This window comes from Liolophura sinensis, chromosome 5 (genome assembly GCF_032854445.1).
Source record: "Liolophura sinensis isolate JHLJ2023 chromosome 5, CUHK_Ljap_v2, whole genome shotgun sequence".
NCBI classification, from domain to species: Eukaryota; Metazoa; Mollusca; class Polyplacophora; order Chitonida; family Chitonidae; genus Liolophura; species Liolophura sinensis.
In genome coordinates, this window is record NC_088299.1 from 8,862,669 (window position 1) to 8,890,127 (window position 27,459).

The 27,459-nt window shown below is 40.0% G+C and overlaps 1 protein-coding gene across 1 annotated transcript; it reads right to left on the reverse strand.

Moving 5' to 3' along the window:
* Positions 1-17,684: 17,684 nt before the first annotated feature.
* LOC135465617 (toll-like receptor 4) lies at positions 17,685-24,710 on the reverse strand. Its single transcript, XM_064742894.1, has one exon. The coding sequence runs from the start codon at positions 24,421-24,423 to the stop codon at positions 22,480-22,482; it is 1,944 nt and encodes a 647-aa protein (XP_064598964.1). The 5' UTR covers positions 24,424-24,710; the 3' UTR covers positions 17,685-22,479.
* Between the last annotated feature and the right edge of the window lie 2,749 nt (positions 24,711-27,459).

Genomic DNA, 27,459 nt, shown 5'->3' on the forward strand with positions numbered 1-27,459 from the left:
ACCGTCCATGACGGACAGACTCTATGGAGGACAGACTCTATGGTGGTCCCACAGAAGGGGATTTATATTTTAGGCCGGGTTGTTTGGTATAGGTTTTTTCCTGTTGATAGCCAGACGTGGGATTTACTTTATGTGACTCTGTTCCCATATGACTGCAATATTGCCAAAGTGACGTTAATCATTCATTCATCCAGTCAGATATTCATTCCTGGCTGACTGTTCCGGTAGGTACAGTGGGTTGATGCAGAAGAGAAATCGATCCGTGCGTTGTGGAGGTTTCAGGCATACGTCCTTGCGCAGTGTTATTGATGTTTTAATGCTTACAGGACAAGGCTTTCCTAAATTTCCCAGCAACAGAAAACGATCACTGACAATGTTTTGAACCCGACGACACCATGGGACGAAAAAGAAACGGACTGGCAGCTTCTAAAAGGCATGATCTGTGAGAATTCCAGAGGATGTTCTGGGTATCTTGTGGTCAGTGACACGTGACATCTTCATATAAAACAGAATGGATGTATCACCAAAACAGCACGCATGGTGCAAACCTTTGCAAAGAACTCTGTTTGTGATATTGCTGTATTTGTCCCTGATTGTAACAGTACAGAACATCACAAGGTTTGATCTATCTGGAGAAAATGCAACAAAAACTAGTGACTTCGTAAATACTACATTTACTCGGTCCACAGACAGCGCCCATGTTTTGAACTCCAAATTCCCGATTTCATCTACAGACACGACTACATCTACAACAACCCTCAGTGCTACTAACACGGCACTGGACACAATATCTTCAGTAAATGTTGATGCTACCAACTCGGTACTCTCGGCTACATCTACAGACAGTGTCGATGCTACTAACACTGCATTCTCCGATACATCTACAGTCAGTGCCGATGCTACCAAAACGGCGCTCCCGACCACATCTACAGTAAGTGTCGATACTACTAAGACAGCACTTCCGGTTACAGCTACAGCCAGTGCCGATGCTATCAATATGACACTCCCGACTACAACCACAGGCAGTGTCGATGCTACAAACACATCATTCCCGGCTACATCTATAGTCAGTGTCAATACTACCAAGGCGGTACGTACAACTACATCTACAGTCTTTGTCGATGCTACCAAAACGGCGCTTCCGACTATATCTACAGCTAATGTCGATGCTACAAAGTCGCTGCTCCGGACTACGTCTACTGCTCGTGTCGATGCTACCAAGACAGTGCTCTTGAATACATCTACAGCCAATGTGGATGCTACCAATACGACACTCCCGATTACATCTTCCACTACCAATACGACGCTCCCGACTACAACCACAGGCAGTGTCGATGCTACCAAGAAGGCGCTCCCGATTACATCTCCCACTACCAATACGACACTCCAGATTACAACCACAGGCAGTGTCGATGCTACCAAGACGGCGCTCCCAACTACATCTACTATCAGCGGTGGTGCTACCAATTCGACACTCCCGAGTACATATACTAGCACTGTACTACAAACAACATCTACAGATAGTGTCACTTCTACCAAGGAGGCGCTCAACACTCGTTCTGAAACTAGTACAAGTTCCGCTCCAAAAGCTGCTAGCGCAGACCTCCCAGAGAGCTGGCGAGAGCTCTGCACTATATCGGAGACTTTTGTAAAATGGAATTTTACCACACTCTCGGCGGATGAAGTTAGTGGGATGACACAGATTTTATGTTATCTGAAAGCAGCTCAGCATTTGAAGTTAACAGACTATCGTAACTGGGTCTCAACGTTACAGAGTCCGACGAAGATGGCGATGAAAGTCGTCTGTAACGTAAACAACCGAGGTGCTTTCCACGTTCCTTGGCCAATGAAAATTAAAGGCTTGGTATACTTAGAAGTTTATAATTGCAATTTGGCAGATTATTATTCGGAATATTTCGATCAAAGTGTAACTTTCATCCCTGATCAATTTCTTGTGTTAGGCTTAATAAACTGTGTCATACAGACTAGTGTACTGGAAATTATTCATGTGATAAAAAACGTGGAAAACATGGTAAAAGACGTGGAGTGCGGTCCTCTGAGTTTAGAAAAGTTTGCGATTCGAAATTTGCAGTATGACATCGAATTTCCAGATTACGTTGACACGAACATATACGATTACGTCGACTATTACAGCGAAATGCTTTGGCTGAAATACCGGAAGTCAAATTTTCAATGTAACTTTCGACAATTGCTTTATATAGACGAAAGTTACTTCCAGTCGATGTCAGGTAAGCATTTGTTTACATTGCAGGCAAAGTCCTTTTACCCTGAACTGAAAGCGTACAACTTGTCTCACGTGGGATTCCACACCGTACCCATCGAACTTAGTCAATGGCGTCGAACTATGGAAAAACTGGTCTATCTTGACCTTTCCCACAATCATATTTCTGAGATCGATTTTATTGAATACGGGTTTGCCAAAGACGGCATTGGTTTGATCAATCTTCAGTATAACAACATTAAACAACTGAGAAGAAGTGATTTGGAGTCGTTGCAACGGCTAGAATCAGCCACCATCGATATTCGTAATAACTTGATCAACTGCTCCTGTGGAATGGTTCAGGACTTTCGCGAGTTTCTAAGAAATCCAGATCTCGGAAGGTACGAGTATTTGCGAGATCTGCGCTGTGGATGGCCGGAGAAATATAGCGGCAAAAGAGTCAGCGACCTGACAGAAATGCAGGCCCAGTGTACAGAAGGCCTATTCGCTCTGACAGGTGTGCTGGGCTCCCTCGTCTTAATTCTTGCTATTATCGTCATATTACTCTGGAGATTTAGGCGGGAAGTCGTGATTCTCGTCTACACGAGACTTAATATACTGTTGCCTTGTCAGGCTGAGGACAATTTGGGAAACAAAGATTTTGACGCGTTTATTTCCTATAGCAGCAAGGATGACGATTGGGTCTTGGAGACGCTGGTGAAGAAACTGGAAAATCAGGAGGATGGTTGGTCAGGCTTCAAACTCTGTGTACATCATCGAGATTTCGAGATTGGGGCGGCCATTGCAGATAACGTGGTGAGGAGTGTGGAGTCCAGTCGTCACACCGTTATGGTGCTGTCGAGAAATTTCGTTGAGAGTGAGTGGTGTATCTATGAATTCAGGACTGCAATGCAACAAAGCCTGATCGAACGAAGGAAACATTTGATACTCGTTATACTGGAAGACGTTCCCAAATCGGAGCTAGACCCTGACCTCCGAAAATGTTTGGAAACTTTCACCTATATACAGGCGGGAGAGACGTTATTCTGGGACAAACTGAGATATACCCTATCAGTTCGGAGTAAGCAAAGATCCACCAGGCGTTCCTCTTCATCGAGCGCTAAGCCCAGTCAGAAGGAGATTCTGAAGTCATCAACCATCCAAAACATTGTTTGATACCTTGCAGTGGAAAACTGTTAGCTTCATATCTTCATATTCTGTAAGGGGCCTCCGTGGCTCAGTTGGTTAGCGCGCTAGCGCAGCGTTATGACCCAGAAGATCTCACCAATGCGGTCGCTGTGAATTCAAGTTCAGCTCATGCTGGCTTTCTCTCCGGCCTTAAGTGGGAAGGTCTGCCAGCAACCTGCGGATGGTCGTGGGATTCCCCCGGGCTATGCCCGGTCTCTCCCACCATATTGCTGCCGCCGTCGTATAATTGAAATATTCTTGAGTACGGCGTAAAACACCAATCAAATAAATAAATAAATAAATAAATGTTTGTTTTATAATGTCAGAGAATATTTTTGTGCATGTTTATTCATTTCGTGAGTGTTCTTTGCCGTATGCGGCTAACAAAGTTCATGGGTGGTGGAATCGTAGGCCAAACGTGCGAGAACGTGATAAGAACTTTAGACGTCTCAAGTCGTATGCCGACCCGCAGTTTAGATAACAACGTTTTATGCTAATGAAACAACGTTAGGAATTTCTGAAACTGTGTGTGGTAAACGGGTCAAACTTTATGCATTTAAATGAACAAACAGGCAGTGCACTGCACGTAGAGTCTTCCGCTCCCACTGGGCATGGGAGGCCATGTCCAAGCTGTGCAGGCCTATTCTGTGTTATTCATCTCTGTCATACTTCCCGTTTTTTTAATATGTCGTTTTGCTGATCTAGTGATTATGTAGCATAGACACGTACAACAACGACGGCATACAAAAGCTCATTGCACACGCCATTTTTTGGATGCGAAAATAGGTCAGTGCTACCAATAAAATTAAGACGTATAGCACAGAGAGAAAAAAAATGAGAAGAGACGACAGTGTGATATCTGGCAAATGGTAACTCGTAACCGGTGAAATTGTCATTTTATCGCATTTATGGTTTTATTCTATCTGTTCATGTAAATGCATAAATAGTACCAAAGGATACGATAAGGCGGAGAATCGGCCCCAGAGAGGTATGATAAGAAAGTGTAAATTTCAAAACACCACCACAATTTTGTAAATTTTCAAATCAGAATTATAAAACTTGGTCGAATCACCCATAAAAAGTTATAATGCGATAAAAGAGATGGTTGCTTATTAAAAAAAACGCACTCTCGATCAAAAACGCCAAGTTTTCGCTCAAACGAGGAACTGTGATTTTAATTTACGGTATGAAAATCAACGTTAACCGGAAAAAATATTTTTAATGAAACCTTCATATGTGTATTTCAACGTGTTGTACAGTGGGCTAACGAAGTTTCCAAGGAGAACAGGTTGCATATCGGGAAAGAGTTCAATCTATGTGGCTCTTCTTTTTATTCCTTTGGAACATACTTTTGTGTGAGTAAAGATAAAGGCCATCTTGCATTAGATAAGTGTTATTATGAATTACAAAGGATAAGTTATATTATTACGTAACATTTGGCAACTATAGGGAAATCATACCTGAATCCTGTTGAGAGCACGTGGTCCTCTGCTATCATTAACACTAGCACGTTATGCACACCGGAAGTATAAGGTTGAACATTTGTTATATATTTATTTAATTGATTGGCGCATAACTACGCCCTCAAGAATTTTTCAGAAAGTTACATTTTGGTGATTTTTATGAGCTGTACATCGCTTTAATGCATGTTTGGAGCTTTATAAGCCGCATTCTTGCTTTATAACAGGCAAAGACGAGTAAACAGAATTGAAAACATAAGAAGCCTTATGAGGGTGTAAGCAGCTGTCACTCACATCTATAGTTTCGCCACTTCAGGTGCACAGTTTCTTGCACTGGGGCCGATTCTCCGCCTTACCGTACCATGCCCTTACAAGCCCACTAGATTAAGCAGAATTAGGTAAAAAAAATTGTATTGATGTTATATCTAGTTGATTGCTTTCTTCGTTCACATCTTGAGCGTCTTTCAGAGTAACTAGAATGTGAATCCGAGTAAAAATTTCTGAGTATTTCCGAGTATTTCTGGCCACTTCTATGAAACTGACCTCATATTTACAAGTTACTTTTTTGCTGGAAAATGAAATGCCTGTATTTATTATTATTTGATATGACGTCTGAGTGTCCCGATAGGATAACATGTTTGTTATTTTGTGAAGACTGCACAAAAGTCACGTGGTTTACTACAAAGCTACGTTGAGGTATAATGACGAACAAAACATTCTGCACATGTTGAATTCGGTCATTTAAGTATCACCTCTTGGTGCAATTGCGCATGCGAATTAAAATTATCATATAAGTACATATATTAGCAAATTAGGAAATATATATACAATTCATATTCCCACAATCAGTTTGTGAGAGATTTTCATGTAATTCAGAATGAAGTGTTTTGTCAACGGAGGGAAATATGATCCAATTTGTCATGGGAGGATTCTTTGTCATCATTATGTTTTGACGGCGTAAAGCACCAATCAAATAAATAAGGAAATTATATCTGTTTTTTTTTAGGAATATCAGGATTTCTTGTGCTGAGCCATAGCAGGGGATGGTATTAACATGGTCTCCGCATATACAGATCTGTATATGTCCCAGGATATTGTTTGGTTTCATTATTATCTTTCTTGGAATCTGGAAAATACAAACTTTTGTTTTGTGTCTAGATTTTAGTTTTTTGGAATGAAGTTTAAATATGAGGATATGATAATACCTTTTTATAGCATTTATAGCATTTCTTCCAGCATCCCTCTTTCCGGATGTTGGCTGTGAATGGCTTCGGTAATCCAGGGTTATTTCCCTTTAAAAGGGTAAAGTAAAAATAAGTCTTAAACTTAGTTAATAGTTACACTAGTGACAATACAAGGCTTATAGTAATAGTAATTATAGTTATATTATAGTAAAGCTATATAGATGATACAAGGTATTCTTCCAATGAAAGCTCAGTGCGGCCAAAATATATTGTGCCAACTACATTTATTGTCCGTTCGAGTCGAAGTGCCAAGTGTTAGGTTTCTATTGCAGCTATGTTAGAATAACGTGTGGTTTACTCTGTAGAACTGCCTGTATAGATGGTAAACCCAGCTGGCGGTCGACATGGCATTGTTGGTGGAATTGTTGGTGGCAAACAACAGGGTGAAATGTGTATTGCTTCGTAATAAATGTTTATTAAACACAGTGCAATATATTCACGCTATAATTCGTAAGACAAAACTTGTTTTAAATACCAACGTTATTGAGGGAAAGGGATATTATCTTATGTATTTAACGGTATACACTTGGCTGATGGTTAGCAAAAAAAATGTTAGTTGGTAGACCGTCCGTTTAGGGAAGCGGTACATCTTGGGTCAATCCTGGGTCGGGTCACACCTATGACCTTAAAAGAGGAAGTTATAACTTCTTCGCTCGGCGTTCAGCATGAGGGGGATAGTGCAACGACTGGTTGACCCATATTGATATAATGGCTCGGGCGGGGCTGCTTACTTGCCTTCAGTAAGTCGTCTCATTGAAGAAGCACTAGATAAAAGAGGAAATCCGTCCTGCAACAAGGAGGCACATTACATGCACTCAACGACTCCTTCGTCGTCATATGACTGAAAAATTGTTAAGTTCGGCATTAACCCCTAAGCAATCACTCTCTTACGCAACAGATATTTTCAGCTATTTTTATCAGTTACACCTGTTACAAGACAGCTTCAACCGCATAACGGGGAAGCCCCTGCGTCATTTCCCAGAAAATCTGACCGTGAGCAGATTGGCAATCGGCCTGAACGACAGAGGGTGGGGTGTGGTGTGAGGGAGGGGGACGATTTTTCATCTAGTTGCAAGGGGTCCTGTATTTATTTAATTTTTATTTATTGGGGCCTCTGTGACTCAGTCGGTTAGCGCGCTAGCGCAGCGTAGTGACCCAGAAGCCTCTCACCAATGCGGTCGCTGTGAGTTCAAGACCAGCTCATGCTGGCTTCCTCTCCGGCCGTACGTGGGAAGGTCTGTCAGTAACGTGCGGATGGTCGTGGGTTTCCCCCGGGCTGTGCCCGGTTTCCACCCACCATATTGCTGGCCGCCGTCGTATAAGTGAAATATTCTTGAGTACGGCGTAAAACACCAGTCAACAAAAAATTATATATTTATTTGATTGACTGATGTTTTACGCCGTACTCAAGAATATTTCAAGATATAACGACGGCGATCGGCATTATCGTGCGAGGAAAGCAGGGATCCTTGAAATTGGGTGTGAACACTATTACTCCAATGCAGTTACCTACCTTGTGATGAAAAATCAGCCTTTTCAGTAGTTACCCAATGGTTACCCAATGGTTACCCAATAAAACGTCACATGAAACTCTTGGAATTATAATCAGTACAATAGGAGAGGAGCTTTTTAAGTATACTAAAACTAAAATGCGACTAAAGTAAAAAAAATGCTTTAGGTTTTCAGTGAAACGTACTTTAATTTAAGTTTTACTAAATCATGCATAATCACTAACAGTTGTTGTTGGTTTGTCCACATTTGACTTGAAGAAGTCTGGACTATACAGTCTTCTACACGATGCTAATTGTGATAATATTCTCTCCTAGGTAGCAGTGGTCCGACAAATGGTTCTTTATAGAGAAAAAGATTTTGAAAATAATTTTTGTAATGTGGGAACGTGGGACCAGTCTTTAGTGTATATTGCCTTTGTGTAACAATATTATAAATGATGATGTAACACATGTTTAATATATATCTTTGTACTAGAATCTGATCTCAGCCAACAAATGTGTTAAAGCTGGATTCTGATAATATTTACATTTTTAAATATATTCATAAATATTATCATAATTCAGATTAAATGCATGTGTTTTGCTATAAACAACAAAGGATCGCTTGTAGCTTAATGGGAAATTCGCAGCTAAGGCCAACGTGCTCACAGTGACAGATCGTCTGCGAAATGACGGAAGGGAGTCCCCGGTATAAGTAATGTAACAGGTGTAGCCTACGGTGGCTTATAGTGGCCATTTTCACCGCGCCTTTCGTGCCCCTCTCAACACTCCATACCCCCCCCCCCCTCCCCACCACCACTACCACACACACACACACTCCTTGTTTTGTCTCGCCTTCCGCGACCTCTGCGCCCCCGCGGAACACATATCAACGCCTTTCGCGTCCTCCACGTCTCCCTGTTAATTTCTGCACATGCGTATCAGTCTGACAGTTTTCTGCACTGCTGAGTAAAAACACACTGACAGACGATTATTTGTTATTGTCTCTTTCTTTTAGCGAGGCGCCTATGTTCTGCTGTCTGTAAAATCAATCATGCCTTTAGTCAATGGCACGTAACAACAAAATCTCTACACATTGATATGTTGAATATCCTTATTATTGCAAAGAAATTGCAGTTAAAATACTTTTTCTAAACCATAAGGTTAACCTCCATTAGATCAGTTTCGACACCAAAAACTCATTGCCTCGGGTAATTATTCAAAAGCAAGTTGCATGCTGGACAATGGGAGTGGAGAGAAATTTGTTTTACAATGGCTGCCAGCTCATGCTGGCGCTTCCTCTCCGGCCGACAGTTGCAAGGTCTTCAGCAACCTGCGGATGGTCGTGAGTTTCCCTTGGGCTCTGCCCGGTTTTCCTCCCACCATGATGCAAGCCGCAGTCGTATAAGTGAAATATTCTTGAGTATGGCGTAAAACACCAAATAAATAAATAAATAAATAAATAAATAAATACAATGGCTGCCTCAACAAGCGGTTAGAACAAAATCCGTGCAGCAGTACAACCTACACTTCTGTCTCTGCGAATAGACTACATCGCTTTAATGTCCCAAAATCCGTCTCTTAATCTATACTGCCGTGGCCGCCGTCGTGTAAGTGAAATATTCTTGAGTACAGCGTAAAACATTAATCAAATAAATATACTGCAGTGAGATCATATACTATAAGAGGTGAAATAAATTTCACTATCGGCAGGTTGCTGGAAGACCTTCCCACGTACGACCGGAGAGGAAGTCAGCATGAGCTGGATTTGAACTTACAGCGTCCGCATTGGTGAGAAACTCCTGGGTTATTACTCTGTACTAGCGCGCTAATCAACTGAGCCACGTAGGACCTTAACTTTGATTTATTACAGTTATATTAGACTAAAGCATGTGAACAATTTCAAATATGGCAGTGTCAGTAACAGGGTTTACCGTTCAGTCGATAGCAGTTTAGGTAACTGGTGTCGCCCTGAGTCAAAACATGCTGAGCTTCGCCCAAAATCCAGTTTGCCACTGGTTTCTTAAAATAATTATGACGTCACCCGAGGCAATGGGGTCTTGTTGTCAAAACCGAGGTCATGGACTTTAACATCATGAATTAGAAAAAGTGTTCTAACTTCATTATCCTTGCCACGATATTGACCTGCAAACATATCAATGCGTAAAGCTCATGTTGTTACGTGTCACAAAACGTAAACGTCACTGACTAAAAGCAATGTTGGTAGTTTTTTTTTTTGATTGGTGTTTTCTCAAGAAATATTTCACTTATACGACGGCGGCCAGCATTATGGTGGGCGGAAACCGGGCAGAGCCTGGGGGAAACCCACGACCATCTTCAGGTTGCTGACAGACCTTCCCACATACGGCCGGAGAGAAAGCCAGCATGAGCTGGACTTGAACTCACAACGACCGCATTGGTGAGAGACTCCTGGGTCATTACGCTGCGCTAGCGCGCTAACCAACTGAGCCACGGAGGCCCCGCAATGTTGGCAGTGAATATGACTGATTTTACACACAGCTGAATGTAGGTGACTCTCTGAAAGAAATGGACCGTAGTCAATGAACCCTGGGGCTTTATTTTGAAGCAAGGCAATCGGCAATGTGTTATTGTTGTTGATGAATATACTGGCTTCAGACAAGCTGGAGAACTGGAGTGGATGAAGCACTACAAGATATACAACACGTTGTACGGGGTAAGTGAACGATTAAAAGTATATGACCAGGTCCGGAAATGAGACGTCTTCCTGAAAGACGAACTAACACACTTCATTTCCCGCCTCCAGGATAGGCCTACATATTTGTGACCTGTAAAAGTGTTTGTACTACATTAAGTGTTTATGATATATTTGGTGCATTTAACTACACTGAAGATTATTTTACGATGATGAGACAAATACGTGGATGAACCAACCTCAGCTCTCCACGCAGTACTTGTAACGGAGTCTTTGCCTCAGATCTAGTTGTATCAAGTGAGAACCCAACAGAGTGGTTGGCCATTGAAATCGTTTAAAATAATAAATCAGTGCTGTTTATGTCCATAAATGCTTTATCAAGTTCTTTTAACATTTTGTTTCACGTGAGAAAAAGACAAACACTGCAAAAATGATTTTTCTCACATGTGTTGTCGTAACTTTAATTCTTTGTATCATTTATAAATCAAAAAATAATAAGCCTATTCTTTGTATAATGAAAACATACATGGTTTAATAGGTGGAATTCTGTCAGGTACGTATTGATGAGGATCCCGGAAGTACTGTTTCATTTTGAATATTGGTACTGGAATAATTGGGTATGCAAATTAGCAAATGGTAACTTCATATATGTTTTCATATATGCTTTATATATGAAGTACAGAGGCATGCCATTCAAACCAGTGTGTAAGGAAGGAATTATTCTGAGCGGACACTGCTGTAGTATTTAGCAAAGGGGAAGAAAACATAATCAGATGAAAACGCGTGAAATCTTATTTGTAAATACGGTCTTTAATATATTTGTCAATTTTTATTTCAGAAGAAAAGGGTATTTTTGAATGGTGGGTTTTTGGGAACACAATTTGGTATATATATCGTCTTTGCGTAATAATTTCTAAATAAGAATGTGATGCATGTCTAATAAATTTATTTGAGAGTAAAACACACGGATTTATCCGAATTATGATAATATTTATGAATAGTTTAAAAATACAAATATTATCAAATTTCAGGTTGATCACATTTGTTAGAGGAAAAGACCAAATTCTAGTGGAAATATATTTATTAAACATGTTTTACATACTCATTTACAACATTATTGCAAAAAGACAATATACCAAGAAGTGGCCTCAAATAACCACCATGCAAAGAATATTTACAAGTGTCTTTTTCTCTTGAAAGAAAAATAAACAAAATGTTGAAGACCACACTTAGAACTAACTTTTCGCCCTCTTTCGCCTGAAATTTATGTTTTCTCCACCTTTAACGAACACTTGTAATATCAAAACCCGAACACGGTATTATATACTATATCCGTGACACTCAACACTGTGGCATGGACTGCGATTGGTTCAACGGTAAAATCCACGTGATTGTTCACTTTACCAACAGTCTGTTACCATGGAGGCCCAAAATCTAGTTTCTGGAAATTAAGGTATCTGAAAGAATGCAAATAGAAAAATGGCGAATAGAACACAGTCAAACCTATGGGTTTTGGCGGGTTTTACAGCACTTCTCTGCTTTTCAGAGGAAAATTAATTCGTATGGCATACTTTACAAGTGTGAGATTTTCAAAGTTCTTGATTTCATTGAATAAATGTTCAATATGCACGATTAGGAAAGTTGATACGAAGAATTTTGATGGTATTTTGGTGATTTGTGTTGAACGTTGTTTCGGGTCCTGCGGTTATTTATTTACTTATTTATTTGATTGGTGTTTTACGCCGTACTCAAGAATATTTCACTTATACGACGGCGGCCAGCATTATGGTGGGAGGAAACCGGGCAGAGCCCGGGGGAAACCCACGACCATCCGCAGGTTGCTGCCAGACCTTCCCACTTACGGCCGGAGAGGAACTCACAGCGACCGCATTGGTGAGAGGCTTCTGGGTCATTACGCTGCGCTAGCGCGCTAACCGACTGAGCCACGAAGGCCCCCCTGCGGTTATTGATTGACATACAAATATCCTGGTATCGGTTGGTATACGAATGTTTTGACGCCTAGATTTGTCAAGAAGGTAGAGTACGGCAAAATAGTGTGTGTGTATTGAGACACTTTCTACAATGTACCAAAATGTCAATCTGACCCTGTTTACTCCATCCATAAAGCTGACAAAAGTGAAATATCCGCAAGCGAGACAAAGACCACCGATCAGATAAACAGCATTGTTGTATATATGCATGATATCACGTCTCATATATCGTGTGGCTGTGCGAGAAGGTTAGAGCGTGCCGGAAAGAAAAGAACGATCCCTAGGAGGCGTGATCTAGGGATAAGCGAACATTAACCTACTTGACTGGAGACGGAATCAGGGGGTGAGGATATAAAACCATACAGATGTGCATTTTGATTGGTTGACTAAAAATGAAATCAAAATAACAGCATGATATCTAAAATGGTGCCAAAGAACAGCAAGAAGATCCCCCCTACCCCCTAAACAAAACAACAAAATCAACACTAGAATAAGTCGATTGTGGCGGTGTTGAAATGTGTCGAGATGAAAATCCACATGGCATTTTCCAATAGCATCTGAATGAATTTATTTCTGTCACATCTTGCCTTTGCCTGGTGTTCGCGTGTTAAGAAGTTCAACTCCTACTCCACCAACCTGCAAAATGACTATTGAAAAGTTATACTTTTGTGTGAAAGATTCGGCGACAAGGTAGCGTTTATGAATCAAATGACACCAAGATTAAAAAGCGTTTTTGAAAAGAGTTGCATATCGGTTATAAGAAGCTTAAAGAAATTTAGCTTTTTGGAAACCGGATAAAGCTGATATTTTTTACTGGAGGCTGACCTCATGACTCCATGCCGTCACAAATGACAGCCATGATGGCTAAGCCCGCAGTGTCCAAATGCTAGGAGTAAAGTTGGGAAAACATTTACAGTTCTCAGGGACTCAAATTAAGAAAACACGTCTGAGTAAACAGTGGTTACACAACATTCAGACACAGGTAGTGATGACATGACGACATAATTTTGACGGCCTATTGCATTGAGTGAGTTTATTTGTCCGGCAGAATTTAGTCTTTTTTCTTATGATATATACACATAAAAACTTATGGTCTCAGAGATTTTATTTGAATTCGTAGTAACTTTTAGCGAGTTACAGCAAAAGTTCTTGAGTTTACCTTTAAACTCTTTATTACAAAAAAAAAGATTAATCCGGACGTGGATGCATGACACAATTCATACCTGTAAAGTACGTACATATGGGCCTATATTATATTTACTTATTTGCTGTTGACTGCCATAATCAAAAATCTTTTGCTCAAGAGATGGCGATCGTTTTTTTTCATTGATTGATACGGCAGTGACCAGAATTGAACAGACCAGAGTTTGGCAAGTTATACTTACGGTTTGTCACCATAATATATAAGTGACAAAGTCTTGAGTAATAATTGACCTCCTTGCATAAGTGACCAATTCTAGAGTATGGCGTTAAGCAAAAATGTCATAAATATTTAAATAAATAAAACAATAATCAAATCAGTCAAAGCTATAGGTAGGGAGCGTTATGGACGTTCCGCCCAGTTATCTCAAATGACTATGGGCGTCAAACCTTCTTGACTTCACAGCGAGGAAACCTGCGAGCTTTATCGTCGAGTTTGCTCCTACAATGATTTGCTACATGCCATAGCTTGAAACCAGTCTTTGTCAACGTTTACCAAATTGTTTAAATGTACTAATATTTTTAAAAACGAATAGCACAGAGAGTAAGACAGAGCACTGGCGACGGTGTTATAGCTGGAAAATGGTCACACGTTACCGATGAAACACGACCTCTTGTTAATTTATTTCAGACAGGGTTTTATTCTGACTGTTCATGTAAATGCATAAATGGTAACAATTTGCGCCCTCTTCCCCCTTACTAGAACCATGGCAAGATGAATTAGGTAAAAAATATAGTGATATTAATTACAATTTTTTAGACCTTACTAAATTCGTTTCGAATTACTCAAAATGTCATCACATTTAACATACAATCACATCAAAGCTTATGAACTTTACGGTATATCACACCACTGTCAAACAAGATTACACACCGAGTATATAATATTATGATCGCACAAAGTGGTTTGCTAGGTCAAATTGTCTGCCAGATAGGACAAGCAGGGGCCTCCATGGCCGAGTGTTTAGCGTGCCACCTCGGCGCACTAACCCCACAGCCTCTCATCAAAGCGATCGTTGTGAGTTCAAGTCCAGCTCATGTTGGCTTCCTCTCCGGCTGTACATAGGAAGGTTTATCAGCAACCTATGGATGGTCGTGGGTTTCCCCAGGGCTCTACCCGGTTTCCTCCCGCTGACTGCCGTTATATCAATGAAATCAAATAAATAAACAAACAAACAAATAAATAAATAGGACAATGATATTCCCACTTTCACTGTTCGTGGTCTCGGTGATAGTAAGCTGTCCATGACGCTCGTCTGTCCGTATGAGCAGTCAAAAGTGGGTCGAAGATCACCTGTCTTTCACCAATATCTGTACGTCACACATGGGGAAAGTTCTTTAGTAACTTGCCAAAGAGCGGTGGTTTAGCCAGAACAGTCGTACAGGTATTCCCGCTACCCTCAAAAGTGGCTGCCATCATCTATATGAAAAATTCGTTTGAGTAAGCAAAAATCTGAATAACCATGATGAATTCTCGTCAAATAATGTACGGGACCTGCGTCGTGAGATTTTGAACTTCCGATCAATTCGTTGAAATAAAAGCTCAGAAACAAGTTTCAACACACCTTCAACAGAAATAGTTTATTCCTTGAATTGCGTTGTTTTTTTTAGAAATCTGATGAAATGTACATATAACAGTGGATATACCTTCTTGATTTCCAGCACAAGAAGTTTAAGTTTCCAGTAAATGCGTCTATGACATTCAACGGCACTAAATCTCTGTACCGTACGTAATTTCCTTGTTGCGGTTGTAACAAAATCTATATCGGCGAGGCAGGCGATACATGAGGGAATATGGGTCGAGTAGACATTCCACAGCTCCAATTTCTTAAACCCTATCAAGAGAACAGAAATAAAGTGCCAAGGGAACACGGTGGCCCCCTATATAAACGCCTTACACCCAACTTACAGGCCTATCCATAACCAATTTGAATTCTTGTTTACTCTATTCGCATGTGCAACTATTCGTTTGCATTGTTTAATGTGATTACAGCATGATACAGCATTTTGAGTAATTCTAGACCAGTGACGTCTAATAAATTTCAATTAGCATCACTGGATTTTCAAGACATGGTTCAAGGGTGCGTGTAAGTGGTTACTTTTTAAGCATTTGTATGAACAGTTAGAATAAATCCCAAACTAGGGTAAATTTACAAGAGGCCATATTTCACCGGTTACCTGTGACCATTTGCCAGATACCACACTGTTATCACTGCTCTGATTTTACTCTCTCTGCTGTACATCTGTAATTATGTATGATTGGACTATCAGTCGTTTACAGAAAGAAGACAATGAATATACTCAAGAATATTTCAGTCACACTCTGACGTCCGAATTCAGAAATAACTGATCCAGTATTAAGACTCACTCAAAGTTTAACTGGGGTAGACCCAGACTCGACACAGTCTATGAGTACAATGTTTGTGTATATCACGTACAAGTATTTACTTGATTTATTCATTCGATTGGTATTTTACGCTGTACTCAAGAATATTTCACTTCTATGACGGCGGCCAGCATTATGGTGGGAGGAAATCGGGCTGAGCCCGGGGGAATCCGACGACCATCCGCCGACCTTCCAAGAACTGCCGGAGAGGAAGCCAGCATTATGGTGGGAGGAAATCGGGCTCGGGAAGCCCACGACCATCTGCCGATCTTCCAAGAACGGCCGGAGAGGAAGACAGCATGAGCAGGACTAAAACTCACAGCCACCGCATTGGTGGGAAACTCCTGGTTCACTGAGTCGCATTGCCGTTCTCACCCCCTCGACCACGGAGGCATGGAGATTCAATCTATGCATGACAATGTGTCTTTAGAAATATTGCTTTAGGTTGTTACTTCCTGCGACCAAGTACGTGTTAACGACGTTTATCATACTGTTCCAGGAAACTGGGTAAAGAAAATAGCTCTTGTTATATATTATAGCAATCTTAGCTTCCACAGATCATCGGGCCACGTTTTATTTTCGTTGAATTCCGTTGAATTACTAACAAACGAAAAATGAGCAATATTTCTTCCTTCTTCATATAGACTGAGTAAACGCTTACAGAACAGATACAGAACACAATGGGAAAATGATTACAGTAAATAATGTATTAAACGATTTATTTATGTATTCATTAATTAATTTGACTAATGTTTAACACCGTGCTCAATAATCTTTTACTTGTGTAACGGCGGTCAGAATTATGAGCGGAGAAAAGGGAGTCAAATCGCATATAATTTGTCTTCCTTTTATGTATCTAAAACGTCAAAATTTATAAATAACCATTTCATTCTTTGATAACATTATTTCTGTTTTATCCCGTCGGCGTCTGATTGTACTAAACAGTTCCTGGGCCGTTTTCACAAAGCTGGTTTTGACGAAAGTCAACATTTTAAATCTGATTTTAAAGCTTATAAATCTGTGGACCTTAGGGCATTAAAATGGGTAGGTCTAGCAAGTGTTCATTTAAGACAAAGCCTTCGTAATTTCAACCTTCTGAACCAAACGCTATGCCCAGTAATTTGAACTTTCAAAGTTTGACTTAAGCAAAAAAATCGCTTCTTGGACTCAGCCCCTATGCATTGAACCTCACCGTACTACCTAACTACAAGATGATGCTGAAGACACCAGACTTGAGACTTATGCCATATATATCTGATTTTTATTAATTTAAAAGATAACTGATACGGCCTACTGAAGAATATGTCGCTTATACGACGGCGGCCAACATTAAGGAAACTGAGGCAAAATTCGGGGGAAACACATGACCATCTGCAGGTTTCACATGACCATCTGCAGATGTTCCCACGTACGACCAGGGAGGTAGCCTACATGAGCTGGATTCCTGACTCACCCTTTAACAGGGAACATGTCTTAACTGAGGTAAATCAGATCAAAGAAGTGTTGCCATTGAGCCTAAAACGACATTCAACTCAATGATGATGTGAGTGCCAGTAACGATATGTGATAAAGGCTTTGGTATATTCGACCTGGTACTGGGTAGAATTTATCTATATAGTATTTCTCACGCCGTATTCAAGCACGTTTGACAGACACAAAACTGGCTTTTCGAAAACAAAAAAAGAAGACAGTAACAACGTGTGATTATACTAATCTTTCATTTATTTGCATATTTAACAATATATATATATATATATATATATATATATATATATATATATATATATATATATATATATATATATATATATATGTGAGTGTGTGTGTGTGTATATATATATATATATATCAAAAATACAGTTTAGAATCCCAAATATAACAATGATATCATGTAGATATAACATACCAAAAATATACATATTATCAAATAGTCTGATTTCGCAGATTTGAACAATAAAACTTTTAAACTTGTCAGAACTATATATTATATGTGGACAATGTGAATGATTGTATGAAAACAGAAATCTACAAGAGCTGATGATGCTGTTGTAACATATATACTCAATGACAGTTTTAAACCGCTGATTAGGAAGCTGTTCAACTCATGCAGCTTTCTGTGCTACATATTATAAAAGATTATAGGATTGCGCACGGTGAAAAGTTAACTGATAATGTTAGATTGATTGGGGTTTATAGCCGTACTGGAATATTTAACTAACACGACGGCCAGCAGGTTTATTGGCGAAGGAAACCACCCCGAGACTAAAGGAAACCACCCCGAGGCTAGAGGAAACCACAGTCCCTCACCAGGTACCCGCGGCCTATCCAGCGAGGTGTTCGACGTGCAAACTTCGACGTGGGAGCGAACATCCGATAAGTTGTAGAGAGAATAATCCCCCAAAATAAAACTGGAGATCCCATGGTCCATTATCACTAACCGAGATCCACGCTCTTTAAAAGAATATCATATAACAGTTTTCCAGTGAATTCAAAACAAGTTTAGGGTCACCAAGGTCCCACACTGAAAGACCTTAGGCTTGTAATTAGATCACGTGAGAGATTAGAGCTTGAAATACAACCCAGGGTCCGCCCTTTGTGACGGATAAGGATTTGTGCCAGCACTGGTACAACAGATGTCGGCCTTGCATACTTGTAACAAGTAGACATCCGCTGTACAGGACCGCCACTTCTTCCTGGACATCTGACAATGAATATTCATTGGCTAAGAGAATTAGGTCACGTGTTAAGTTCTGGGAAAGCTGACATGGTATGGATGATCTCGTGAGAGTACATACACATAACGACAATGACGTGACCAATCTGAAATGGTACTGATGATGTCTTGAGATCACACATAACGACAATGAAACCACCAGACATGATGATCACGTGAAAACCACACACGCACAGCGATAGTGACGTCACAAAACTGACATGACCTCTCAGGAGGCATAACGACAATGATATCACAAATCTGACATGATACTGATGTAGTTTGGTTCCCTGGCGTATTCGGCGTAAGTTGAATGTGAAGCTATTAGCGCCATCTAACGTCAGGCGGAGGGACAACGACAATAACGTGCACAAACGTGCACGCAAAACGTCACAAAACAATAGTTCTTCGTCAAAGCAAACATTTAGTATAAGTATATAATATAGTATAATATTATACACATTTATATATTCATAAATAACAGGCAGTTTAAAGCCTATTATATTTCATGAAAAATACACAACTATTGTCTACATGATACAGGTGATAGTCACAGATCTCGCCTCTGTAGTCTAGTCAGACTCACATTTCGTTGCGTCAAATTTTAAGTTTTACATGGCTAACTTTTCATGTACTTTCTCGTGCTAAGATGATTTACAATATATTATATCATACCCAGTTTAAAAGGACAACATCAATGTTGGTATATACAGAAAGCGCTAACCTAAAATTCTTCGACCCACAGCATGAAAGAATAGCAATTTAATCCGCACTGTACTGAAATGCTAAAGGCTTGAGAATGTGAAAAGACCTATAAATAGGAGCGACACGACGACAGCTGCCATCATATCGTCGACAGTTTTAAATGTTGACACACTTCCACAGTACAAACCAGATGTACACGTAATACAAAACGCCCGCATAGAATGTATGTAATGCATATCATAGATTCATAGCAGGGCCAGGTGGGGCATTCATGTTGTCTAGCGTAGGACTTTACTTACATTAGAACAGACCTATGTGAAGTACCCATATATGCACAGTAACGGGTTCACGTAAAGCCTCAGGCGACTGTACTATAGTACAGAAGTTCGTCGGGTAATTTTTCGTGTTTTTTTTTTGCATATCTCAGTTTACACAAGAGGGCGTTTAGAAATACTTAGTATGTCTACTTTGGCACAAGATGGCGTTCGGACATACTTAGCATGTTTAGTTTTACACAAGATTGCGATCAGAAATGTTTAGTATGACCAGTTGTGCATAAGATGGCTTTTAGACATACTTAGTACGTCTAGTTTTGCACAAGATTAGAGATTAGAAATACTTTGTGTGTCTAATTTTTTTACACGATGGCGTTTAAACATATTTAGTGTGTCTAGTTTTACACATGATGACGATTAGAAATACAGAGCCTGTCTAGGTTTACACAATATTGCGACTGGATATACAGAGCATGATTAGTTTTACAAAAGATGGCCAAATACTTAGCGAATCTAGTTTTTCGCAAGATGGCGTTTAGAAATACTTTGTTTGTCTAGTTTTTCGCAAGATGGCGTTTAGAAATACTGAATTTGATTTAACTAACATACCCAGCAGAATAATTTGTGTAAAACTGCACTCCATGAAAATACAGGCCTGAAAAAAACTGTGCAAACATATGTATGTGGGCAAACAGTACAGGGCGTGTCTGACAAAACGAATGAAAGGTGTACAGCCCTGAAGAGTATATAACACCTTAGGTATTATGTAAAGGACTTATAAAGATTGAACAAACAATAAAGTATGTCACAAGCAATACAATTACATGAAAAGGCGTTTCAAAAAAAGCTATCAAAATGCAAGTGGCTTGAATAGTGTATAACACCATTGGCATACATGTGCTGGGCCCACAAGGGACTTTCTATACATAAGAGATAGAGCTGACCCGGAAGCTGCCGCTCTTATTCACATATATAAATACCTAATAGTCAAGTCTATATCAATCTTTTCTTTAAAATCAAAAGTAGGTTCTGAAAAAATCTTTGGAACCCCACTTGAAAATATTTGCACTTTTCCTTTTTTTCACATTAGTAAAAACAGTAAAATCTATACTTAAATATGAGCTTTATGGACCATGTCATTTGCTTTCGTTTCGACGACGTCCTATTACATGCATGTACGCACTTTTTTCTTCACTTACTTCAACATTTGAACAAAGTTTACAGTGCACTTTTTTCAGCGTTATGTTAACTACTTTGTTACAAAATTGCTGTTTCATCAAAAATAGAAAGTGTAAGGTTAAAGGTCACTGTGACGTCACAGGATCTAATGCTGTTAATACGACCCACATTATTAACCTTAAAATATATGCAATTTAATTGTAAAAAAAAAATAAATGAAGCATGCAATAAATTTCAATTTAATGTTTTCCAGTGGTCTATGAGACTACTGACGTTTACAAGATAATTAAAGACATAGAGCAATAAAAGTAAAACCGGAGAAGCGACGAAAGTGTAATAGCTCGCAAATGACCACACGTTACCGGTGAAATATAGCCTCTTGTCAATTTAGCTCAGTCAGGGTTTTATTCTAACTGTTCATGTAAATGCTTAAACAGTAGCAAATTACACGCCCCTTAGCTTGCCCAAGGATTAAGCAGAATTAGGTAAAAAATGCAATGTTGTTAACTGAAGTATATTAGACGTCGCTGATCAAAGAATTACTCAAATTGCTGTGTTGTCATCATATTTAACATACAATCACATTAAAACAATGGAAATGGGCCCATTTGTCATTATAACCTAAATAAGGAAGAGGCTGAGACATTACTGAGATCATTTCGTCAACAATATAGTTAACAATCGGTGCTACGATCAGTCTGTTTTCTGGAGTTCACTTCTTAACAATGCACTCGCCATTGTTCACGCTGCAGGTCACCAGTTTTGGTGATTAGGGAGAATTTGCCATTCTCCAAGTTTTGCTCTGCATTTGAAAATCAAATGTGCGATAAAGGATTACTGTCATTAAGCTCGTATAGGAGCCAGCCAAGAATAAAGGACACACTGTATCCATGAGGAAATGAGTAGGCATGTGCTAATACCACAGCAACTACGGTTATACGTTGACGCTTTCATCAAACAATTGTCTTGTTCAGAAATACCGATTTTTAACAGCCAAATTATTCATTACACATCTCTAAATACTGGATTTAGCACAAGCTCTTGTGAATAAAGAAAGCATACATATCATCTTTATAGCATAGATATAGTGCGGAGAAATATCAATCTACAAAAAAATGTTTGTAAAATTACAGTTAACCTTGATAGAGATCTTAAGGATTTCAAAACTTTCTTAAAGTCACCGTTGGATATTAAAAGAAGGTTCTCAGGCATGAAATACGCTGATGACCAGTAAAGAAATCTGCATACCACTACAAGTAGTACATTCTTCAATCAGAGAGAAATCAGGCACATGCTGTTCAGTATTATCCCTTTCAGTATGACAACGCAAAACCGTCATAACACGTAATAACTTCCGAAGAACGTCACAGAAAACACGAGATGAGTGCCACAGAGACTAGCCCTTCACAACTTGGGCCTAACCCCGTAAAAAGCTCAGTTTGTAGCATGTTACGTCACAGCTAAACTCTATAACATCAGTCTCAAATTTTGCATTATTTTGCTTCTTTCCGTAATAGCATACTTCAACGCTTTGTTAAACAAAACATCAGATCCTAAGTATCAGTGCTGCCAACGTTATAATGAAAGTAGATGAAGGTAGCGGAATTGCAAAGCACCAGATAGGTAATCTTCTACGCCACAACAAGCGTCTCTGGCTTGACGTCCTATGCAGGACATGTAGATGCTGCAAATGGAATGAAATAACACCCACACTTAATATATATACGCGATATGAGATCATTCCAAATCCAAGTTATACAATATTGTTGTTGGTTGATGATTTGAGAATCTCCGTTTCACTGGGCTTGCTGCTCGATGAAGAGGAACGCCTGGTGGATCTTTGCTTACTCCGAACTGATAGAGTATATCTCAGTTTGTCCCAGAATAACGTCTCTCCCGCCTGTATATAGGTGAAAGTTTCCAAACATTTTCGGAGGTCAGGGTCTAGCTCCGATTTGGGAACGTCTTCCAGTATAACGAGTATCAAATGTTTCCTTCGTTCGATCAGGCTTTGCTGCATTGCAGTCCTGAATTCATAGATACACCACTCACTCTCAACGAAATTTCTCGACAGCACCATAACGGTGTGACGACTGGACTCCACACTCCTCACCACGTTATCTGCAATGGCCGCCCCAATCTCGAAATCTCGATGATGTACACAGAGTTTGAAGCCTGACCAACCATCCTCCTGATTTTCCAGTTTCTTCACCAGCGTCTCCAAGACCCAATCGTCATCCTTGCTGCTATAGGAAATAAACGCGTCAAAATCTTTGTTTCCCAAATTGTCCTCAGCCTGACAAGGCAACAGTATATTAAGTCTCGTGTAGACGAGAATCACGACTTCCCGCCTAAATCTCCAGAGTAATATGACGATAATAGCAAGAATTAAGACGAGGGAGCCCAGCACACCTGTCAGAGCGAATAGGCCTTCTGTACACTGGGCCTGCATTTCTGTCAGGTCGCTGACTCTTTTGCCGCTATATTTCTCCGGCCAACCACAGCGCAGATCTCGCAAATACTCGTACCTTCCGAGATCTGGAGCTTTTAGAAACTCGTGAAAATCTTGTAGCATTTCGCAGGAGCAGTTGATCAAGTTATTGCGGATATCTATGGTGGCTGATTTCATTCGCCGAAGAGTGTCTAAATCACTTTTCCTCAGTTGCCTAATCTTGTTGAACTGAAGATTGATAATGCCGATTCCGTCTTCGGCAAACCCAGAATCAGTTAAATCAATTTCAGATATGCTATTGTGGGAAAGATCTAAATAAGCCATTTTATCCATCGAGCGCCTCCATTCTCGAAGCAGAATAGGTATGCCGTCGAAGTCCACGTGAGACAAGTTATAAAATTCCAGCTTGGGATAAAACGACTTTGCTTGAATTGAGAAAATATGTCTACCTGACATACTCTGGAAATAACTTTCGTCAAGATAACGTAACTCTTGGAAGTCACATTGGTGATTTAGCTTTCGATATTTTTTCCAAAGTATCTCGCTGTAAGAGTCCAATTGATCATACATGTCATAATCAGAAATCTCAATGAAGAATTCAATGTTGCTAAACGCAAACATTTCCAGACTCAGGGGGCCACATTCAACATCCCTTGAGCTGTTTTGTAGGTTTCTAATGCGGTAAAATATTTCCTCCAAAGTAGTTTGAATCACACAGTTTTTGAGATCTAGTACACGTAATTGATCTGGAATAGTTGTTATACTTTGATCGAAGTACTCCGAGTAATAATCTAGTAATAAACAGTTACGAACCTCTAAGTACACTAAATTTCTGACTTTCATTGGCCAAGGCACGTGGAACGCACTGCTGAAATTTTCATCGCACACAACTTTAATCGCCATCTTCGAACGACCCCGTAACGTGAGGGTCCAGTTACGAAAAGCGGTAAACATCAAATGATCGCCTTCTTGGAGACGGCAGGAAATCTGAGTTATCCCGCTTACTTCATCAGGCGACAGTGTGCTAAAATTCCAACTCACAAAAGCCTCTGATGTCGTACAGAACTCTTGCCAGCTTTCTGGGAGGTCAGCAGTTGTTGTCGTTGGAGTGGAGACAGTTGTACTGGTAACAGTGGCGTTCCCGGCGCTCTTCATTGCCGCTGTGGTCAGTGAAAAACAACCAAATACCATTAGTCCCATCCATAACACACACAGTCTTTTTCCACGGTAAGATATCCCCGCCATTATGATACCGACCTATCAGGCTATGCCTAGGGCAAACTTATATAGACAAACAAAGAACACCGTGGCTATGAATTCTCTCGAACTGTGTCGCTCTGGCTACAGCGTGTCAGTCCGACTCTCTCTCGCTCTACATGTTGTCTGTCTCACACGATTGTCACTCATGGGACCTCAGTTATCGATGAAAATTTGGATGAAGCTCTGTCCACTCATCACTTTAATCACCTATAACTTTTTGTGACATAGGCAAAGTGATACGTCTTAACTCTCTGACCGCCGTCTCCCTCCTCCCCACAGCCAACCAGCTGTATATAGTGACGAAGGTTCTATGTGTCACACAAACAGAGCCTGACCCAGAAATAAGCGAGTATCCGGGTCATAGTGTAAACACGTCGTGATTTGCTGGTTAAGTTAATCTAGGCTTCACTCACGTGGTGTAGCGAACAATCCCCGTTGGCTTAAGCGTGTATATAAACTGTTCGGTCCACAAATTTATGCAGTTGGCCTTAAGGCTGGGCTCGTGCATTAGATTTAAAAATGTGCGCAAACCGTACAGAATATAATGTCCGAGGGCCTGAGGCTGATCATATAAACCCGTACGTGCCACACAGCGTTATTTAGTTGCTGGCTACAAGACTCTAAGGCTCTAAGGTTGTTGGTATACTTCAATAAAGAAATCGAGGTATCTCCTTGTAAATTTACGTGATGATGACTCAGCTTCACGATAACAATTTATTTTGTAATTTTTTAAATTTATTTATGTGAATTGTGTTTAACACTGTACGTACTGAATGATTTTTCACTTACATGAGGGCGGTAAGCATATTGGTGGAACACAATTAAGTTGTCTTCAGTTTATTTATATATTTGATAGGTGTTTTACTCTATACGTGGGAAGGTCTGCAGCAACGTGCGGATGGTCTGCGAGAAACCTGCTGATGGTCGTGGGTTTCTCCCGAATTCTACCAAGTTTTCTCCCCCCACAATGCTGGACGCCATCGTATTAGAGAAATATTCTTGAGTAAGGCGTAAAGCACCAAACCAAACGCACAATCGGTCACACGGGAGTCGTCAACCTCTTACTGTTGTTCCTCGGTGACCGAACATTGAAATTGAGCCTACGTTGAAACAGCAATCAAATAAATAGGCTAAAATAATGCTATAGTCTGTTTCTTTTAATGTGTGGCCTATATTTAGATCGCTGTAAAATCATTCGCACTCACTATCAATATTTCCTTTTGTTAGTGACACGACCACAGCCTTTACACACTGATGTGTTTGACTACATTATTGTAAAAAAAAAATGCAGTCAGAACACTTTTTCTTATTCATAATGTTAAACTCCATAAGCTTGGTTGACACCATGAACGCATTCTAACTGCATCTAACTGCATTTTTTTTTAAATTACATGAACGTTCAACCGATCAATGTGTAGACATGTAGTGTTACGTGTCACTAGCGAAAGGCAATTTTGGTAGCTGGTATGACTGGTTCTACAAATAGCTAAATTTAGGCGACAGGTGAAAAGAAACAGACTATAGTAGGTAAAATATTGAATTTCCTGATGTAGAGAAAAGGTATAAGAAAAAAGAAGCAAGAAACCGCCTCTGTTTTTGGTTACATCGTTGCATTTCAACTGTAATGTCAAATTTTGTTTCTCATCAGGGATATTAAACGCTAGCAGTGTAAAAACCATATGATTATATATAATACGATCAGTGTTTACTTAACGACAGTGGTGGCTAAACAGTGTCAGGCAGTTTTAGATTTGTACACGTGAGGGTAATTTTTCACTACAGTGAACAATAACTATGACGTAAATACCAGATAAACAATTGACATTTGAACCCCAAATCTGAACTATTAAGCCACGACCCTCATTCCTATATTTACTGGTCCAGTAAACAAGGATTAATTAATTAATTTATTTATTTATTTGATTGGTGTTTCACGCCGTACTCCGTGAAAGAATATTTCACTTATACGACGGCGGTATCATGCCGAAGACACCAGACATGACAACCCACTCAATCACATTAAACTGACACCGGGCCAACCAGTTAAATTTTCTTCCTATAACCTCTCAGTGCTGAGCGCTAAACCTTCCCAGGTTTGATCCTGGGACCTCCCAACTTCAAGGCGAACGCTCTAACGTGGTGATAGAGTGTAACATATGCAGGGGAGCGTCTTGTCAAATTTGACCGTGATACAGGCGTAACATTCATGTAAGGCGGAATCAAGGTTTAGATTTGCATGTTATCAGGTAAACTCGTGTTCACAAGGCCATGTAAACTAATATATGTATGTATGTGCGTGTTCACAAGTCATTCGTTTCATTCGTAAGAAGCTTCAGGCTAAGAAGCGGACATTTATCAATATATGAACAGTGTTCTATGACAAATATGTTTTTGCTGATTTGATCGGTGTTTTACGCCGTACTCAGGAATATTTCACCTATACGAGGGCCTCCAGCATTGTGATGGGAGGGAAACTGGGAAACCGCATGTTGATGGCAGACCATCCGCATGTTGCCGACGGACCTGCCCACGTATGGCCGTAGAGGAAGCCAGCAGGAGCTACGCTTCATCTCACAGCGACCGCATTGGTTAGATGCTCCTGGGCCATTGTGACGCGCTGGCACGCTAAACACCTCGGCCACGGAGTCCCATAGAGAGAGAATTTGTATACACAGACAGAATTTGAATACCTATTTGAAATGCAACATGGATGGTCGCGATTTTTCTCCCACCAAAATGCTGGCCGCCGTCGTATCAGTGAAATATTTTTGAGTAGTGTGTGAAACTCCATTCAAATAAATAAATAAATGATCAAAAGCGCCACGAACACTGGATTGATGTCAGAATAAGCTTGCGGAAGTTATTCTTTCTTATTAATTTCAAAGGCGCGAGTACATTAGCTGACATAGTGATTGTTGAAGATTAAGATAGAGACGTAAGATAGAGATGTAAGATAGGGGTTATGTATAAGAGATATAAGATAGAGACGTAAAAGAGAGATTATTAGAGATTAAGTTAGTG

Excerpts from the sequence above, each read along its gene's own strand:
- LOC135465617 (XM_064742894.1), bottom strand. The coding sequence starts at position 24,423 with ATGGCGGGGATATCTTACCGTGGAAAAAGACTGTGTGTGTTATGGATG.